The sequence below is a fragment of the Melospiza georgiana genome, chromosome 9 (assembly GCF_028018845.1).
Source record: "Melospiza georgiana isolate bMelGeo1 chromosome 9, bMelGeo1.pri, whole genome shotgun sequence".
NCBI classification, from domain to species: Eukaryota; Metazoa; Chordata; class Aves; order Passeriformes; family Passerellidae; genus Melospiza; species Melospiza georgiana.
The window spans coordinates 21,339,052-21,359,844 of record NC_080438.1 but is presented as its reverse complement, the minus strand read 5'-3'; the positions used below and the strand labels follow the sequence as shown (position 1 = coordinate 21,359,844).

The following is a 20,793-nucleotide window of genomic DNA, read 5'->3' as shown; positions in this document are numbered from 1 at the left end:
GGCCCTGCTGCTGCCTCTGTGGCTGGCAGGCATGGAGAGCTCAGGCAGGCAGTGCCCGGGGGCAGCACAGCAGCTCAGGGAGCTGCACAAGGGCACGGGGACAGAAAGATGCACAGGCAGTGAGTGCTTCCTGTCCTCCTGTGAAATCAACCACATTACAGGAGCATTGACCACTGTCAATCTGCACCACGCCTCAAATGAGGACATAATGTGCCTCTGAATCAATGGCTGGCAGCACTGCAGCCTTATTATTCTTATTACTGGAAGGTGAGCACCCTGTGCCTGCCAGGCAGCTTCCAATGAGCCATTAAACCCAGCAAGCCATTAAACCAAGGCTCCCTGGGTGCCTCCCTGATCCTCCTGGGCTCACTGGCCCCAGGGACCCAAGCACCTCTGCTGCTACCTGACCTGCCTTGCCAGGGCTGCAGGCACGGGAGGTGCAGTGTCCTCAGAGGCTTTATGGGAAATGGAAGTGAATACAGGGTTTGGGGAAACCACCAGTACTTCTCTCCACAGGAAACTGTGAGGAAAGGTCTGCAGCCTCCCTACCACACTAGGAAGCAGGAGCACAGTGAAATCTCACACAACCTAAAGATTACTAAGAGCTAACATGCCAGGCAGTGCCACACTGCCAGGCTCTCATCACCTGCTCTGCTCTGCTCCTGGGGGCCACACACTGGATGGACATGAGGGGCAATAGCCTCAGGATGCATTTTGGAAAGGAATAAGGAAAAATCCTCTGGGAAGGTGATGCAGGATCTAAGGCATTACAAGAGAGCAGGAAGCAGTGCTGGTTGGAGCCAGCCTGCCCTGTGTTTGCTAACAGCACCAAAGGGGACAGCAAGGCCCAGCTTGGTGGATCCCACGGCAGGAGCGTGAGGTGCGGCGTGTGGGCGCCGACCAGGCAGGGGATCCTGCCCCGGGAGCACAGGCTGCAGCGTGGGAAGGTGCCCACAGGAGGAGCTCCAACACAGCGGCAGCGCCTGCCACCACCTGCACATCCACAGTCAGGGGCTCAGCCTTCCTTCTACTTATCTAATTCCATTAATCCCACACTGTAAATTCGCTGCAGCTTTCACTGTGCACTAAAAATGAAATACTCTCCTGGTGCAGCCAGGCCAGCAGCAGCTGCCAGACCCTGGTGCCCTGCTCCCCAGCTTGCTGCCTGCCTGTGCAGCGTGGTGGGGCTGTGCTCTGTGCTCTGCCCTGTGCCAGAGCAGATGGCAGCACTGAACTGTGCCTGCACACGGCTCAGCTCCCAGCAGCTGCAATTCAGCCTCTCCTGCAGCACCAGGGGCACCAGGAGGTACAGCTGGGACGGCTCCCAGGTGCCAGGGGTGAGGGCTCACCCACAGTCATGAGCCTGCTCACTGCAGCCAGCCCTCAGCTTGCTCTGTGCTGGCTTTGTCACATGAGCTGCACGGCCAGGCAGGCTGGCACACTGGTGTGAGCAATATTATTTGTTCTCTCACTGTGGGAATAGAGGTCAGATGGCTGTGAGAAATCTCTGCCACCCTTCCTGCCCCCTTCCCAGGCATGTGGGGAGGTGCTGACAGGTCTTGTTTCATGTCACCTGTGTCTAGGTTACCCTGCTATTGCTTGCACAGCCGAGGCAAGTGCCAGACTGATGGCTCTAGGCCAGCTGGCCTCAATGGTTAAAAGTGCTGTTAAATATTTGCTCTCTGCCTGTGGTGCCACTGCTCCTGGAATGTGAGCCATCTATAAACAGCCCTGCACCCCACAGAGATGTTAGGCTGACAGGCTGCTCTACAAAAACACTTAAAATGCAACTATTTCAAAGCACAATCAAACAGCAAATGGGCCTTGGGGGCTCACCTGCCATGCCTTCCTCCCCTGTGTCTCCCTGCTCAGCTGTGCTATGCCCATTCTGGCAGCACCATTATGCCAGGGGGAACAGGGGCAGGGCCTTCACTTCTCAAAGCACTGGGTCACCACTCAGCTCTGGGTAAGGTCTGGGGCTCACAGAGCCCCAGGGTGAGCACTGGGACAGTATCAATGCTCACTGCAAATGCAAGCATGTGCTGAGGTGTGGTTCCTGTCTCCTGGGCTCCCACAGGGGCTGCTCCCCCTCCCACCTCTGCTCTTTCCACACCCACTCTGCAGATTATTCCCTTAGTCAGCAGCACACACCACGCCTGTCCTGCCCTGCAGCCCTGCTATCAAAGGGAGCTGCTGCCCTGCCAAACCCACACACACAGCGACCAGGATGAGAGCAGACCTGCTGCCACAGCAGCCCTGCACAGGCAGCTGCTGCTCTCTTCAAACTCAGTCCAGGATTCTTCTCACTGGCATTTCAAATGGGAAATGATTGCACTGATCCCCACATGCCAACAAGGTGCAACCCCTTCTGCTTTTGGGTCTGTCCTAGTGTCACACACTCTACAACCCTGTCATGTTCAGCAATTTTCTGATGATGAGGAGTCAAACACAGCAGAATCCAGGGGAAAAAAATTATGTGCAACAATCAGCTACTTAATAGCTGCTTCAACATGAGAAGTACAACTGATTGGTGCTCTCAACCAGCCATGATATTCTAAAGAAAGAGAAATGAGAAGAGAGAGGCTCATGAAAGCAGCTAAGAGAATTTATTTAATGCTCATTTTTTCAAAAACAGTTCCCACAGCTCAGTATTATGCTGCAGGCTCTGTTGAGCACAGGCCTAATGTGAGGATGGGAGTGCAGAGACACTGGATCTTGCTGAATCCCCACTGTGCAGCAGAACCACAGCCTGCCTGTGGCAGAGTGGACAGCCCTGCTTAACATTCCAGTTGGACTGGTAACAAAAAGCCCAAGGCAGACAGATATGACTGCACACTTTGGCTCCACAGGCAGGACACACATGAGCACACAGGTAACTGCAAGGGAAGCATGTTACTCCTTTAAATATTTCCCAAGTCACAATGTAATGCTGTAGCTCATCTCTCTGGTTCAGACAGTAAATGCACAGAGATGCCAAGACCCTCCACCTGGCATCCCAAAGCAAAAAAAGAGCTCTGTGCCTTCCTCAGATACATGCAGCACACCCTTTGAACTAGCTGGAATTTGTCTCTTACCTTCTCAACACTGAGATCTGCTTTCCCTTTCCTGGCATATATAATCCTACCTTGTGGGCAAATGCTCTGATCTCATCTCATAAATCAGTGTAGGTACGGTGCAGGAAGGGGTGGCCACAGGCACAGGCAGATAACAATTCAAACAGAAGTGATAACACATGCAAAGAACACTTCCCAAATTTATTCCCTCTTTAGTGGGGGTTTTATTTACAAGTCCCCTGCAGCTCAAGAGGGCTCTGCATATAAGCACAGCAAAACATCATCCTGCCATTCCTGCTCTCATGGCTGCAGAGGAACTTTTCCCAATTTTAAACAGTTGCAACCCAATCACGCAGCCTGGAGAGCGTCAAAAAAGGTGAGGCAGCCCTCAGGTAGGTCAGCCCCTTTCCCTCCACATTCCCTCCCTTTGGCAAGTTGCTCTCAGAGAGGACAGGGCAGGGCTGGAGGAAGCTGGGCTGAGAGAGGGGCAGTGGAGGGGCTCCCCAAGCACCCAGCACATGCCTGTGTGTGTGAGCAGAGGCACAATCGTGGTGGATGCAGGCAGGACCTACCCAGGGGCTGCACCAGAGACATGGACAACGATGGCAGCACGATCCAGAACTGCAGGCAGGTTTGCAGCTCATGACTTCAGGTCACAGGCACAGAAAGCTCTGTGCAGGAGGGGAGCTTGGACTACTCCAGGGCAGTGGGACACTAGCAGAGTTTCTATGAGCATTGATGCTGGACAGCACAGGCTAATGCCAGCACAGTCCAGTGGGAGATTAGCTGGGGAAAGCAGGAATGAAAACTCACAAGGCATGTTTGCTGGCAGCAGAGGATGGTGCAGAGAGCAAAGCTTTGAACACAGATGGAAGTGAATGGGCACACATACTGCAGACCAAAATACATCAGCCAACCTGGATGGAGTGCAGCCCTCACAGAGCAGAACAAAGTAATCAGTGGCAGTCCGGGTAGGCAGACATGAGCTCCCATTCACTCCTAAGACTTTAACCATGGTGGCAACATGGCAGGCTGCTGTGCATTCTCCTGCAAGGCCTTCTCCCTGTACCAGCCACGCTTCAACTGCTCAGGGCGAGTTCCCACCACCGTGGGGCCGGCAGGGAGAGCTGGCAGGCTCCCAGGGCTGGCATGGGGACTGACCACACAGCATTGCTGCAGGGAAGCGCAGCTCAGCTCTCACCAGGCCCTCTCTGCTGGGGCCCTGGCCAGCACCACTGCACCGTGCCGCCCGTGCCGCTGTCAGGCTCACCTCGTACTCCTGGGAGAACTTCAGCCCATCGTTGGCCTTGAGGCGCTCGATGTTGTCAGCCAGGTCGCTCACGGGGATGGGGGGGTGGTCACGCATGCCTGTAAGCAGACAAGGAGGGAGGAGGGAGAGGAGAGGAGAACAGTTATGGCTCTGCACGGCCGCGGAGGGCTCAGCAGAGCACGGGCACAGCAAACCCCGCGGTGGGCGCAGGCGGACACGTGTGACCATGGAAGCGCCGGCGGGATGGAGGGGAGCTGAGGGCATGCGGCAGTCCCGGGGCGCGGACAGAACACAAAGGTGATGTGCAGGATGGGCATGGCGGGTGAGCATGCTCGGACAGTGCAGCCACGGGCACACTGAGCAGGCCACGCAGCGGGCAGGGCTCGGCCAGCCCTGGCAGGAACGGGCCGCGGACGCGCTGTCACTGCTGTCACTGCGCCTCCCGGGCTCCTGCATGGGCTGAAGTTGAACACACTGGTGCTCCCACTGCCAAGGGCTGATTCTCTTGATTGCCCCTAACAATGGCATTAGCCACAAAGAAACTGCCAGACCTGCAGTGAATCCTCTGCACTGCATGGGCACAGCTTTTTGGGTAGCCAGATGCTGTCACAGTCCCCGGGGCATTAGAGAAGGATGCAAAGGGCCCCACAGAAGAATGGATCATTCCCTGGTAGGACATTGTACAGTGTTCTGAAAGCTGAGGAGCAGCTCTGCCCACAGCTGCATAACTCTTCAGTGATGCTCCAGAGGCAGAGCCTGCTCCAGGGCCCAAAATCCAGCTCCTCTGGGCTGGCTCATGCAAGGCACATGGGCAGGGATGTGCCCTCCAGCAGCTTCTGGGAGGCTGCTGCGAGCTGGGATGTAGCCCAAGCCATGGCAGAAGTCTTGCCCTGCCTAAACCAGGGACGCAACATCACAGCTCATCCCGGGCACAGCTAAAGCCCTGCTCAGCAGAAAGGCCCAGAGGAAGGGATCCCACAGATGCCACACATAGGACAGGTACTGTGGGGGTGTGCATGTGGGATTGGGAGGAGCCCTCCTGAGGCCCTGGAACTCAGAGCTTAACCACCACAACCTCCTTCTCTGATGCTGAGATGTTGAACTGGCAGGAACGTGATTCTGAAACGTCATCCAAATCCCAAGCTCGTGACTCCATCGGCTGCTCTATGGGTTTCCCAGAAACCCCACATGGCTAATGATGATTATTAATAGGCTGAAGCTGTTGACTCACATCCAGGGAGACAGGCTGGAGCACAGCCAGAAGCTTCTCAATTGCTCAGGAGGCTGAACACTGCCACAGATGGCAGTGATGGGCCACAGAGGTGATGGAGCAGTCTCCAGGCTGGGTACACACATTTCACACGGTGGTGACAAGTCACAAGGTGATAACGGGAGTGTTACCCTCAGACCTCTGCATAAAACATCTGACACCACTGCACACAGCAAGACCCAATCCAACACACACTCACCCTGCCATCGCTCGGCAGTGCACAGCTATCCATGGATGGCCTGAGAACACACAGACAGGTGGAGAAGGAAATACCCCTATTCTGCCTTGTGCTGAGGTCCTCCTGCAGATGGTCCTGTTTGCCAGTTCACCCATCAGGATCCCCGAGGTGGCTGAGCAAGCCCTCAAAGGGACAGAGATGATGCTGGTTTTGGCACAAATTCCTCACTCATGCCAGATCTCTGAGGCTGTAGCTGAGGAGCAGCCTTTGCAGAGCTGCCACTCACGAGCAACTGAAGGATGAGAACAGTGTGGCACCAAGACAGAAGAGTGGGACAGGAAGGACAAGGAGACTGGAACACAGCCACAGTATGTGCTTCTCCAACACGGTTATGTACGAAGTACAGTAGAGCCATGGACCATAGCAGAGCTGCAGAGCCTCATCTCTGCTGAGAAACACAAAGTGGTCTCTCCAAACTCGTGTTTTGTCAGCCAGAGAAGTGTTGCAGCAACAAAAGAGCTGCAAGAGCAGGTGGGGAGAAAGAGGTGGTTGGAATCCCATTATGGTGAACCTAGAAAAACAGCCACTGACAGTGCAGGGCAAGATGGAGATTTGTACACACTGCCAGGACTTCCACAAGCTCTTCCAATTGCTCTTGCAAGAGGACAGTGAGCTCACCACAAGGCCAGAAACGCTCAGAGGTCTCACAATGCCTGCAGGGACACATGGCAAAGCCCTTGGCTCTGCTCCCAGGGGAAGTATTTATCCCACATCTCCCATTCCTGTGTGCATACACAGATGCCTGTACATCCCAGGGCAGGGTGGCCACGCTTTTATGGTTGCTTGAGGATGAACTTGAGCTCAGAAGACAAGTGATAAGGGGGCACTTTTATCTGCAGGCTGGTACTACTCCATCCAAGCTGCTAGAGCAGTAAGCGCCTCCTCTGTGCCTGGGATTCTGGTACCCAAACTCAGGCAGTCCAGAGACCTGTCTGTCTGTCATGTGTTCTGTCTGTGACAGAGGTGACCCAGCCTAGGGAAACCAGTTTGCCCAAGGTAGGAAGAGAGTGTGTTCAACCACTGAAGAGCCCACTTCGATTTGTCCATCTGGGATTTTTAGCTGGTGGCTCCCTCCAGAATGGCCAAGGTTATCAGTCCCCATGCAGGGCCAGCTGCTGGCCTGGTACCATGGCAGAGCCTGGCCTACCACCCTGAGGGGGTAGGAGGCTGGAGAGCAGGGAAAGGGCTGCTGCAGAGGCCTCCTGGCAGCCCATGACTCGGGACCTTCCCTTCTGCACTGTCCTGCAGTGAGCTGCTGTAGTGCCGTGCGAGCAGTACCGAGCCTGGCCCCACACATCATGTCAGAAAGTGAATCACTGCCATTTTACAGTCTGCTGTGAGTGAAGGTGATCTTCATGACATTGAAACAAAAAATACAGATATGAGAGAGAAAGGGAAAGAAAAAGCAAAAGGTGTCGAAAGATAAAAACAGGAGTTAAAACTAACTTGAGATATTCGGGCAACAGGGGACACTGGCACCTGCAAAGAAAAGAAATGGGGCAAGAACAGAAATCCCATTAGCCTTTAGTCATTGTTGCAGAGGTTCAGAGATGGAAAGACAACGAGATGAAGATGAAAAGGAAAGCACCATATACCACAGCACTGGGAGCTTCCCTCCAGCACAGGACTGGCTGCCTGGCCCTGGGGCTGCTCTGCACCTGGCTGTTACACAGCAGCTGCTGGCTCTGGCCAGTGCTGCCCCTGACACTGGCAAACACCTGGAGCTACTTGCAAGGCAGTGAGTCCACAGGCCTTCATGTGACACAGAGCTACATTTCTCACTGCACACCACTGGCCCCAGTGCCATGCCCCAGGGAAGACTGCAAGGGCCAGCAGATGGCAGGTACAGGGGGCACCTGTGCTACTCGGTGGCCAGGGGACAGCACTCAGCCCCAGCCACCTCTGCTCAGTGCCCCTGATCCTCCAGCTCGCTCACAGCTCATCAGCAGCACAACTCAGTCTCCTCTCATGGTGTACTGGGACACTGCCCAGGCCTGTATCCTCTCAGTGACTTGGCACGGCAGTACATTGGTACAGGGCGGCCAGCAGTGGGGAATAACCCTTGTCTGAAGTAAAAACCACAAAAATGAAAAGCTTAATATTTAATAACAGTAGACCAATTAATTATGCATTAAACAAGTTTTCCCTGCTCAGCAAGCTCCAGCAGGGAGACCAACTACCAGGGCTGGTGGCCAGCACCTCTTGTCAATGCATCCTCACAGCACTGCCTTGACCTCCATCGGGTGACAGGGGCAGCAGCTTGGGCCCACTGGGCTTGGTGGCTTTTATGCGCCTCATTAAACGAGGACAAGCTCGTCAGGAGTGGAACAGTCACTTCAAGCTGCACAACACCCCCTTCCACTCCTCAGAGACTCACAAGGGATGCAGGAGGGAAAGGGGAGGAGGACAGAGTGCTGTCTCTTGGTGGGGGAGCAGTGCCTGGCAGTATCCCAGGGTCCTGCTGCTGTCTCGAGTGAACTGAACACTCTGGCTTGGTTTTGTCTCTCCAGAGAGCTCTGCAAACTTAACAAATGAGCAGCATCTTTGGCTTATCCTCACTCACAGACAGGAAAAGGAAATTTCCTGGCTCCCTGTCTCTCTGATGGCAGCTCTTGAACCTTGCTACAGGTATAGCAAGGGACACCCTTGATGCAAACACCCTGACCTCTCTGAAGGTGGGAGCAAGCCCAACTTGTCACAATTCTTCACACAATGCAAACCACAAGCAGACAGCAAAGATGGCTTTTGTACCCACATGGAGACATGTCACAGAGGCCTGTCTTCATGCACAGCTGTCCCTGTTTTAACACTGTGCTCCTCCTCAAGAAGCCGCATGCTGCTGGTGACTGCGTGTGACCCTCTCCCTAGTGCTGCTCCTGGTGATCTGCCTGTTGAGATGCTCCTCCTCTGGCACACGTGCCTTCCCTGCTCCCCACAGCATTTCCCTCCCATGCTGTGACACCATCCTGTGTGTGCTGTGACCAATTAATGTGCCAGCTCTGCTGCTGCCCACACGTGAGATCTGCCACTGGTTCTGCCTGGGAGATGCACTAACGACAGACCCCTGACAGCTGCCCTGGCACAGAAAAAGATGTGCTGGTGTAGCTCACCCCAGATGTGAGCCAGACTGCTGTGAGTGGCAACAGGAAAGGCTGTTCTTGCTCCCCCTGCCAGACACAGCAGTTTTACATCAGGAAATGGCCCCTTCAAAACTCTCCTATTAGATGAAAGCCCTTAGATGAATGAGCAGCAGGAGGAAAAGGAAAGTAGGTTAGAGACCAGGAGGAGCTGCAAGTTAGAACAGAACTGTATGTGCCTCATTTGCTGCTGAACTGCTCCCTCCAACACAAAAGCCCAAGTGCTCCCTCAGTTCATCTAGGACTTGGACTCTCTGAAAGGCTCTGAACGAGTCAGGGCAGAGCCTGTCTCTGATCACTACAATGACAGGTACTGTGCTTGCGGTGCCATCAGAGATGTGCAGACACAAAGCAGCAGCACAAGACCTTTCTGCAGTGTGAAGTACAGCTGCCTCCATGAGCTGGCAAAGCTACAGCCTGAGGCATCCCAGGCCAGTGAAAGTAGCATGCAGAGAATGGCTTTTACTGAACTAACATCCTCTGCACTGAGACCACCATGATCAGCAGAGTCCTTCATTGGGCCACAGCACTGGCTGCAGAGCACTGTAGTCTGCAGGGAGCTCTTGTCTTGACCCTTAGCTGAGCAGAGCAGGAGAGTCAGCACACCAAAGATCCCAGAATTAAGCTGCTGGGGCACCCTCAGCAGTGTAAGAGCTCTGTGTACCTCCTGACTGCCCCAGATGCAGCCCATGTGGCCGACACTGCACCAGTTGTGCTCAGCACTGAAGCTCAGGTGTGCACGCTCCCAACTGCATGGAGGCTCCTCCCAGCTCAGGACAAGTGTAATGAGCTCCACACCGTGTCTGACACACACCACACAACAGGCCAGCTCCATCCAGGTTCCCCAGCCTCACGGGCCTGCAGTGACAGGCCCAGGGAGGAGGATTTGCAACCCAGAGAGGAGATACTTGGACATCCTTGGTCTAAAGCCCACTCTGTGTCACTGTGACTGAGAAGGTGTGGATCTCCTGGAGGGTGGGAAGGACTGCACTCTGCCTCTGGGATGGGGACATGGAGAAGGGGAACCAGAGGAAGCAGGATTCAGGGGGATGAGCTGCTCCTTACCTGGAGTCTGGTAGTTGAGCCGCCTCATCTCAACTGGGTCAGATGAGTGGGCCAAGAGTGAGTCCTTCAGGCCGATGGAGTGCTCATCCTTGGAAGAGGGGGAATGTGCCCTTTTCCTGTGGACAGAGAGGGCAGAGACAAGCAGGTGAGTGCTGGCAGAGACTGGCATGAATCACCCTAGGAAGGGGTCTGGGTGCCTGTGTCCCAGACAGTCAGGAGCACCCTGGGGCTCTGGGTAAGTCATATCATCTTCTGTGCCTCCAATTTCCCATCTATGAAACAGCAAAGATTATATATAAGCAATGTCAGATGTTTGATTAGTGAGGCAGTTTTGAAATGTGGTATTCTGCACAGTATTTATTACAGAAAATGCAGATAGATGCAAAATACTGCTTCCTCTTACTGTCACAGGAACTATTTCCTGTAGTGGAAGGATATAATAAAATTTTTTTCAAGTATTAGAAATATTTAAATATAGAATGCTGTAATATAATAGTGTAAAGGCTCTTCAGGGTGTGTTTTATTGGGCCATTAATACATGTCTTGAATGGTTGAAGGCACCCAAGGCGTGTATTAATGGAACAATAAAATACAATGTTGTCTCTTCATGCTATATTTATGCCTCAAGCGATGCCACCACCTCAGGCTCTTACTGGAATTCACAGACAAAGCAGGGACAGATCCAATCAAAAAGTGGACAAGTGAATATTAAGGAAAATATAATACTGCAAGAAGAGTTTCTGGCAAATCTCTAGGTCCCACTTCTAGCTCTAGATTACAAATATGGTGAGTATACCCAAGGGCTGCAGGAGGGTGTTGGGCAGGAGCAGCACAGCAGTTCTCTCATCTGAGCCTGTGCTGACCCTGGCACCAGGCCAACAGACTGAGCATGCAGGAATACACAGAGACTTTGTCTTTTGGCTGCAGTCCCCAGATGGATTGTGCTTGAACCCCTCTGCTGACCTGATGTTTCCTGGAAGAGAGGGAGCTGCAGCACTGCTGCTGTACACAAACGCTAGCGCATTTACCAGCCTGCAAATGGCAACAATCAGTCTGTGCTTTGGTCCTCCTTGTGAGGCCCCTGGAAGCACACTGAAGGGCTGCCAGGTTCTGCACAAAGGCAGCTGCATCCCTGGATAGTAATGACCCTGAACCATGCATGATCCCAAATGCTCTCACAGGCACAGGGCACTTTCACTTCCATCAGAGGCTGGGCATGCTGGGCTGCCACTAATGAGAGGCACTTAGAGAAGACACAGTGCATCAATCACGACTGAAACCTGCGTGTGTTCCTTGTGTGGCCCAGCCTGTGAGCTCCATCTGCAGCCTGAGGCTGCAGCAAACACTGGAGCTGTTCATTGGAGAGAACCAGCTTGTGAGTCTCACCCTACTCTGAGGCATCTCAACATCTCAGAAGCCTTCCAGCTGCCTGGACCAAGACAAAAGAGCTGAAAAACTGAGGGCATTGACAGAAAGAATGCAGAATACACAGCCAACAAATAAACCTCCTATCAGGAGCACAGCAGGATGTGCAATGTGCTGCTCTGTACCAGTCCGCAAGCAAACTGGGCCATCTTTTTTGGGGAATGGGCACAGAACATAATTAAACTTTATCTCTGCCTCATTAGCCCAGTCAGGGAAACTCCTAAACCATCCTGCAGATCCCAAGCTACCCACTGCTGCTCAGCTTCAATTCATTCCCATTACAGACTGGGCACTGTGAGTATTACACAGACACCTTTGGGAGAAAATGCCTCCTCAGAGAGGCTGGACAGCCAAACCACAGCATCACTCTGGGCACATGGGTGGTGCTGAAGAGGATATGCTGCTCTCCCATGGGTGAGGATGCAGCAGGGACACGGGTGCCAGCTCTGGGCACTGCAGGCCAGAGCTCCCTGATGCACCCACACGACTCCGGGACAAGGCAAAGCTAAGGCAAGGTGGGAATACCTTCTATGGGGCACGGAAATCCCCTCTGGGGCCATTTTCTCTCATTAAAGACAAGCAAACATGCTGTTTCTTACAGTTGCCCAGTATTCCCTCAAAGCTTCCTCATTAGACACTGCAGGAATGCACATGCATTCTTGAGGGAACAGCTCTCAGTCTGAAGTGACTGAGAAAACAAAGGAAACCCTCTAACTGCTGTTATTGTCGGGGGTTTTTGATTTTTAATTTAATTGCAAAAGCAATCTGGGAAGTCTTTATGATGGAACTTCTCCCTGAGAGCTGTGAGAGGCTTGCAACTGCTAGGACGCTGATACCTTTGAGGAAACAAAGTCTTTGTAAACTCCTAAGGCTGGCATGCTCCAGACTCCCAAAAACAAAGATGCCCCTTAGTAGCTTCAGGCTGGATTTTTAAAAAGGGAAATAGACTTGAAATTTTAGGAAAACAAAAAGATAAAATGGATTCATACCTTTCTTGCTTACTAGATCCAGGGAAAAGCAGGAACAGAAGAAAGGAGATGATCACTGACACAGAAAGGCACTGACTGCACATGCACAGCACAGCTCCATTAAATCAGACAACAAAGGCAGCTCCCTTCCCCAGCTAGAGAGACATATGTAAATAGAGAGCCCAGGAGGAGCAGAACCTCAGAGCTGAGCTGATAGAGAATGACCTACTGTAATTGAACAGGCTACATGAACACATGCAAATGCAACCCATGGCTCCTCCAGAGGATGAACAATCATCACACGCTGCAGTTACAGCTGGAGCAGGACTGCTGTGACAGGCAGGAGGAGGTGTCTGCTCCCACAGGAGCACAGTGTGAGGGTGGTCCTGATCCAGCAGTCAGGACTGCGAGGCCCTAAGAAAGCTCCACTCTGATTTCAGCCTGGCACATCCATGCCCTGCTTCCACCACCAAGGTCATGCTCTTCAGCCAAAATTCACAGGAGGGAGGGCAGCTCCCACAGATCAAGCAGGCAATTTCTACAGTGAAACAGTACCCGAGAAGTTCCCAAGGCTGCCAATCCAAGTTGTGATGAGAGAGCAGTCAGACTGGCTTTAGGGACAAAGCTGCTCTCTTCTGTCCCACTGTTCATATCCTCCAGAGCCCCCAGCAGCTGTGTCCTGGGGCTGGTGTTAACTCCCTTCTGCAGACCCAGCCCTTCTGCTCTCTTACAAAGGAGCCTTCTGCTGTGCCAGGTAGAGACCTTCCTCCTCCCCATGGCACCAAGGACTGTCTGTCAGAGCACCCTGTACCTGGAAGGCCCTGAAGGTGCCAGCACCTCGTGCTCATGCCATAACTGCCATGTCCCAGACTGGATCTCACCTTTTGAAGAGAAGGATGGCAATGACAATGATGATAATCAATATCACAGCCAGGACAGGTCCCATCACCCACAGCATCTCTGGCTCATCCTGCTGCTTCGCTGATGCCACTTCCATCACGATCTCATCCGAGTAGGGGCTGGCTGCATATCTCTTCTGAACAGCACAGGTAGGAGAGGGAGAGAAAAGCAAGCATCCATTATGCTAAAGCAGCAGCTACATCCCTGAAATGCTGAGGTTTCCCCTTGCTGCTGGCTAGCAGAGAATGGTCACACTTCTCAAACCCCAGCAACACACCACAAGATACTCCCTCCCTAGAGATACTCCCTCCCTTGGCATCGGTGGAGGTCACGCTGTGGCAACAGTTTCTGCCTGCCCTGACACATTCTGGGTGCCAGCAATTCTGCTGCTGTGAAACATTCCAGTGCCAGCAACTTCATGGCTGACAAACCCGACCTGGAGGTGCAAAATTCAAGAAGCCCAGCTAAGAGCCCCTTGCCAGCCCTGGACTTTCTTGGAGCCAAATCACAAGCTTCTGAATCCCAAAGAATTGCACAATGAGGCTGGCTGATGATTCCTAAGTGGTTTACAATACCTGCTGTGCTGATATCAACACATCTCTTCAGGATAGAGTTATATTAGGAAAACCCCTGCTGGGTGAGGCGGGTTTTCTTAAAGGAATGAAATGACAGGAACATTTTCTACCTGATGTCTTTGATAAACAGACCTTAGAAAGAGGCTCATTCGTACTGGTTCCTTTCCCTTCTGCAACGTGGCAGCCCAGTGATTTATAACCTGAAGGGACAGCTTTCCAGCCCCACCAGCTAGACAGAATCAGCAGAGACTCAAACCCTTCCTGCAGAAAAATGACACCACACCTGCTGTTCTGCTGCTGTTTCTAAGGCCTACAGAGCTGTGTTGCAGCCTCACAGCGCAGAGCTGCTGGGTCAGAAGGGTTAAATGCTGCAAAAACAACTCCTTTCCACCTATTAGAGAGAGCCGGAGCTGTATCAGTTCCGTGCCTGTGGCTTTTGAGCAGCACCTGCTGCCAGGCATTAAGGAGTTAGAAAGCTCTGCTCCTGCCATAGAGAGTTTTGGTCACAGAAGAGGTGCCTGTGGATCTATAAATCTCCTGCTTTAAGGCTGGAGTTTAAATGTGCACTTCATGTCTTCACATATGTGAGGAGAAGAAAAGGAAGAATCAAGCCTGCTGCTGTCACACAAATGCACATCTTGATCTACTCTCACAGGTGCCCTTGATCCCAGCCAGGCTGGTTTCAAACATGTGTGGAGTACAGAAGATGCTCTTATCTGGGACATCCTTCTGGCAGCACGCACTAGTTCAGCATCCCAGCTGCTCTCCTCAGACTTATCAGCAGAGGTGCCACTCTCTGAAAAGAAGTGTGGGGGGTGGTTGCCACTTTGTGAAACCTTTCAGCCCTACAAGAGCCTGTTTCAATAGCTGAAATAGCTGCCAGCTCCTGGTTCAATGCTGTTCTTAGAGGATGTCTGCACAGGACCACTGCAGCCCATCAGACTGTTCCCACATCCCTGTGTCCAGCTCAAACAACAGGGCAGGGAGCCAGCTACAGCTCTGAGCATGGCACAGACAGGAGAGCCTGGGACTCCCCTTTCCTGGGCAAGGGGCTGCTCTGTGAGGGAGCAAACAGGCTTTGCCTGGGACTGCCCAGGAAGGTCCAGGCGCATTGGTGGGGGAGGGAAGAGCACACACAAGTGTGCAGCAAGGTCTGACCATCTCCAAAGCTTTGTGTAAGAGGCAGAGATTCATATTTTTTCAGACACACTCTGGAGGCATTGCCTTCCAAGGGAAGTCAGATGCAGGAGAGATCAGAAGGACTGTTATCTCAGTGGCATTTCCAAAGGCAGACTCAGAGGCGCAGGTGCCCCTGCTCCCAGAGACAGTGTTTCAATCACATTCCCTCTGCTTTTGAAGAAGGGCAATGTTGTGCTCTCCTGCTGACACTTAGAGAGGAAGCAATTTCAGAGGAGCTGGGTGGGGGAGACAGGGCACAGCCTTGGACAGTGCCTCATGCTCCAAATGAAAGGGAATGTGATGCAGCAGGGGATGCAGAAAGGTGGACTGTAGGAGCAGGGAATTTGGAGGTTTATAGGAGCTCTGCTGCTGGCTGCTGGCTTAACAGAGGGCTGTGGCAGGTCTATGCTAGTGAGGAGATGATGGTTATAGCTGGGATCAACTAGTTAAGGTCACCTCTTCTTGCAAGGGATTGTCAGGATTGTTATCTCAAGGCCTCTGCCTTACCTTGTTGTTAATCTGTGACTCTTCTTCCCTCACCAGAGTGCCTATCTTGCCACTAGAACACGTGAGCTGGGTGAATAATGAAGAACCTGACCAGCCCTAATTAGCCATTACAAGCAAATGAGGCTGAGGAAGGAAGCCACAGCTTGGAATCCAACCAAAGGATTTGGCACTTCTCTGTAATTTCCATTATTTACACACTGGCTGCTGCTACTGCTGCCACCACCACTCCTGCCCTGTGTTTACAGCTGGACACTGATGTCCAGCTCTTGCAGAGCTGCTCCTTGCTGATGCTCCTGCATCAGCCCCTCCCATGCCCAGGCCTGTGTGCTGCTGCTTTCCAGCAGGGAGACGTGCAGGAGCAGGAATCCCCACACAGCAGGGAACTCTGCACCTTTGCCCTGCTGATAATCCACTGTGATGGGAAACAGGTTTGCTTCTCCAGGTGTCATCTCAAAGTGAAATTCTGGGCAGAGAAGCGCCTGTGAGGGCAGGTTTGCAGGGAGAACACCCTGTTCACTGCAGTCACTGTGCAGGGTAGGATTTGTGGACTGTTTTCTACAGACACTTGAACCAAAGCAGAACGAGAACCCATCCCAATCATGTGCCAAGGCTCTGAGCACAGCCTGCAAGCCAGAACTGAGCCTGTGCAGAGCGTGTGTGTTGACACTGTCCTCCACACTCATCTGTTATGCGGAGCACACGGTGCCATTTCCCTCCAAAAACACCATTTATCAAGTCAATTCCCACGGCTGCCTCCGCTCCTTCAGGCCAGCCATGCAGCCTCCCTCCTTCCTTCACAGAAAATGCTGTCATCCTGCCTTGCAGCAATTGCTCACCCTGCCCGCACTGAGCCCAGCCCAGCTCTGCCAGGACAGGCTGTGCTGTGTCCCCAGAAGGTCCTTACCGTGTCCCCATCCTCCAGCGAGGCCAGCACGAAGCAGCGATAGCTCAGGTCTTGGGACAGAGGCTTGTTGTAGAAACCTTTGTAGTTCTTCTCATCCCCCAGGGTGAAGGTCTCAGGCAGCACATCCACTTGAGCAGCAATGTAGGGCTTCAGTCTGTCTGCCTGGCGCCGCTGCCGCCTGCTCTGGCTCCCCTGGCTGATGGCCTCCAGCAGCTGGGGACAGACAAAGTGCCATCACTGCTGAGGACAGCGTGGCACCACCTCACACTGCCACCTCCCTGGCTGCAGAACTCAGCAGGGTGAAGGGAAGGAGGAGAAGGTAACTGGGTTTGGTTTGTATCTGGTGGTACTAAGGAGCCAGAGGCAGGGATTATCCATTTAGGCACTGCTGGGCCATCTGTCACAGAGCCTCACTGCAAGAACCTCCACAAGGATCTCGGCTTTGGAAGTGTCCTGAGTCCTGGGATCTGACATGGAAAATGTTAGGGCTGAGACAGCCTGGCTGTGACTGTCCCTCCGAGTCATGTATCCCAATGGGCTCTGAGAGAACCAAGCCACGTTCTGTGGCCTAATTATTGGTCTGGACAGCAGCTCACACTCTCTACAGACACTGTATGTGAATTGCAGCTGATGGTAATGTTCAGGGAAAAAGTGAGATTTGCTGTGTCTTTTCCTTCTGCCAGTGCCCCTGTATCTCACCTGCTGCTGTGCTGCAGGCAGAGCTTTGTTTAAACCACACAGAATGGTAACAGATTCCACGGAATGTTCAGAGTAAAAATGGCAAATTTCATAGCCACAAGTTAATGAAAAAGGATACAACACACAAAAATCCAATTGCACTGCTAAGAATGACTCTCAAATGGTTGAAGATCTTTTTTTCCAATTAATAAAAATGAACATCAAGTTTGGAAGAGAAATTCTAATTCAAAGGGAAGAAGGAGGGATGAAATACATTTCACACAGAAATTTATCAAGGCAACATTGTCAGAGCAGATGGGGAACACCAGAGGGCTAGGGATGGTGATGTGCACACAAAGTCACACTGCTGAGCTGGGCTTACTCCCCCTGAGGAGGAGAAGCTGGGTAAGAAACCCCTTACTCTTTCCCCTTGATAGTCCATCCTTGTCCTCTTTCAGTACTCACATAGAAGCAATTTAGGAAAACTATACCTTGTCATACTATACCTTGTTATAGTAGCACCAGAAAAAAAAAGAAATAAAAAAGAGGCTGGAGAAATCTTAGTTTCACAAATGTCACTGTAATCCCAAGGGGAAAAAGCAGAAAGATAGATTTTGGAGTGTGGAATTTGCTTCCTACACCCATCTCTTGAATCTGGCTGGGATTACAGCTGAGCTCTTTGGAGCAGAACATGCAGCTCTATGTGCATGTACACAAAACCACAGAGCTCTAATTGTGGTTAAGGTTGCTGGAGGCTTCTGCCACTTATACATGTAATGCACAGCAAAAGACTGCATCAGAAAACTGCTTGGCCTGCAAAGTTCAGATCCTGAAAAATTAGAAAATTAATACTGCCTGTGCAAAATTAATTCAGCTGTCTCATGTACGTGCATTGTGCTGCACCCCTGACTGCAGAGTCACAAACTATCTTTTCTGTAAGTCCTGCTTTGTTCAATACACAGGACAGACAGTGCTTAATCAAAGAGCAGATATTCCACATTTTGTTTTCTTCTTTGCATTATGCAGCCTGAGGCCTTGTTTATTGCTTACTATTCAAATCCAGCTCTGAAGACAAAATTAATAATTTCCTCATGGGCTTTTCTATGGTGCTGATCACTATACTATTACAAGCTCTTCACAAACATTAATGATCTTATCTTCCAAACACCCATATGAGTCAAGATAAAAGTGATTATCCCAATTTTACAGATGAAGAACAGAAATACTGAAACATTAATGTAAAAAAAATCCACTAAATTTGAATGTCAAATTGAAAAGACATCAGCTTGTTTTGTTTTTTGAGAAAACTTAGTATTTTCTTTATAGCACTGACTATATCCAGCTCCTATTGACTTTCTCTGCAGCTGAGAATGCTTAGGCTTTGCAAATGAGAGCTCCAGGATCTCAAACTGAGCACTCAAAAACATCACATATGCAAGACACTGGCTGCTAATGAAAATTTTGGCATAAATAATTTGCCTGGGTGAGAGACAGAGACAGAAAGTATTTCTTTCCATAGCTTTCAACCATCTAAAGCTGAAGACCAAAGCAACCTTCCTCGTGCTGGTCCTCTTTTCCTTGTGGCATCTGTGATGCTGGAAAACTGCAATGAAAATATGCAGGGTGATGGTTCTCCATCACAGCTGTGCTTCACTTGCAGAACAGAACCACAAATACAACTGTGGAGCTGGAACCTCACAAGAATGACTGTGTGGTCATGTAAATAAAGCCAAGGGCTGACTTGCAGCTTCTGGCTGTTTGTCATTTCTGAGTGCTTCAAGCTTGCATCTTTGTTATCTCAATGGATCTTTCTGTGTGTGACTTCTTGGAATTTTTCTTTTACACTTTGGGGGTGGTGGTGTGTGTGGGGAAGAGCCCACAAAGCCCTTGTGTGGGAGTCCCCTGACACCTGCACATGTTCCATGCCTTGGGTGTCAGAGCACTCCTGGCACAGCACAAGCTGCATCTTGGGGTAATGGCTGGAGAATGCTCCAAGCCTTTAACAAGCAGGTGTGAAGGGAGCTTTGTGGGTTTTGTTAGATACAAGAATGAACTCTTTATCTACACTGCAGGCTTAGGTCCTGTCCAGAGAGGGAAAAGCCTCCTGACAAAAAAAGCCTAATAAACTGAAACCAATAGTTTTCTCTCCTAGCTTGTTTTAAATACCAGCATGGTTGTTAAATCCAAAAAAGGACTGTACAACCTGTAAAAGGGTCTGGCCAGAGCTCTGAGACACTCAAGTGTGGTCACCTAAGGGGGCACATTCTGGGAGGTGGCTCCTCCTTAGCTTGACTCCAGCCTCCTTCCTACACAGTGTCATGAATAAAGGCTGAGGGAGCACCCATCCCACAGCCCCCATCTCTGATGTGCAGCCTGCACCTGTGTTATGGCATCCATGCTGCTGCCAGGAGGCCTGGGCAAAGTGTGCTGGGCTCTTTGGGAACCACTTCCAGCACAGCAGCTGCTGCAGGCTCCTACCTGGTCCAGCTCCATCTCATCAGGCGTCCGCCACCGAGCAGTCAGGGTGCTGGTGCTCTGGTCTGCTGGCACAACCACGATGTAGTACCACCTGGGAAGGAAGGATGGAAGTGTAAACACCGGACCCTGAGCCATCTCAGGCTCCCTGACCACTGACAGATCTCCCAGTGGTGTCCCTGACCATCTGGCAGGTCACCAAATAATGTGTGCCATATGACTCAAGGATGACCTACTCCCTTCCCTGGCCTTTAAACAGCAGAAGAGCTCAGTAAGGAAAAGGCTGGTTTCCAGCTGCACCAGAGAGGAGAATATTGCCATTACCACTCATTAGGATAATGAAGATCTACAGACTGGGTTCCAGAGGCTGATGTAGGAGCTGTGAGAAGGACATTTATATAATCGGATTGTAGCAAGAACCCTGGGGAAATTGTGCTTCAGCTCAAGGATACCACAGTAACGAATAAGACTTCCACAAACTCGCTTTTTTAATCTCCTTGAGGCTTTAGGCATTATTTATTTAAAGGATATTATACAGTGTCAGAGAAAGTCCCTCCTGATCCTCAACTGTATTTTTGCCGGTAGCATCTGGATTATACCCACCAGGGTGAGGGCAAACTGTCAGAGAATTGTCTTAATTTTATTACACATCAATATTTGCTCAGAAAAAGCCAAGACCATGATCCATAATGTGGGTAAATGCCTGCCTCTGTACCACAGCCTGCTTGGAAATTCACTCCCAGGTTACAAAATCCACATGTTGGCAGAGGTCTGCCCTGCCTTTCTCTCCCCACCCCTAGCCCCCCACCCTGCCCTCTCCTCCCAGGAATGGCACCTACCGAACTGGCACAGTGGTCTGCACCTTGGGAAGAGTTAGTGTGAATTTTCCTTCCTGTATGTACTTGTTTGTGGCGATGGGTTTGCTTTGCAGGACATCAGGAGCAGTGCGGATTGAGACGAGGTGCTGGAGCCCCCCTGCACTGCTCCCACGGTTCATTAGCACAAAGGAATAGTCTGTGTCTGGCTGGAGGTCACTTATGAGCTTCTTCATCGAGTGGCCATCCACCTCCACACTCTGGCTATTGTAGAGAATCTGAAACAGGAAAAGGACATGTTCATGCAGCTGACAGCTGCTGCTGCAAACTCACA

The 20,793-nt window shown here is 51.5% G+C and overlaps 1 protein-coding gene across 9 annotated transcripts in view; it reads right to left on the bottom strand.

The window, feature by feature from the left end:
• The window catches only part of PTPRF (protein tyrosine phosphatase receptor type F), a 244,718-nt gene that overhangs the window by 21,974 nt on the left and 201,951 nt on the right, over positions 1-20,793 (bottom strand). For 6 of the 9 annotated variants that reach the window (XM_058030410.1, XM_058030402.1, XM_058030407.1 and 3 more), the window contains 7 exons: positions 20,484-20,737; positions 19,648-19,738; positions 16,492-16,704; positions 13,308-13,462; positions 10,034-10,149; positions 7,278-7,310; positions 4,324-4,421 (listed from right to left, as the gene is read on the bottom strand). In XM_058030410.1, coding sequence (XP_057886393.1) covers positions 4,324-4,421; positions 7,278-7,310; positions 10,034-10,149; positions 13,308-13,462; positions 16,492-16,704; positions 19,648-19,738; positions 20,484-20,737 — 960 coding nt within the window. The remainder of the gene's footprint in view (positions 1-4,323; positions 4,422-7,277; positions 7,311-10,033; positions 10,150-13,307; positions 13,463-16,491; positions 16,705-19,647; positions 19,739-20,483; positions 20,738-20,793) is intronic. The other 3 variants (XM_058030405.1, XM_058030406.1, XM_058030409.1) reach the window with 1 other exon arrangement.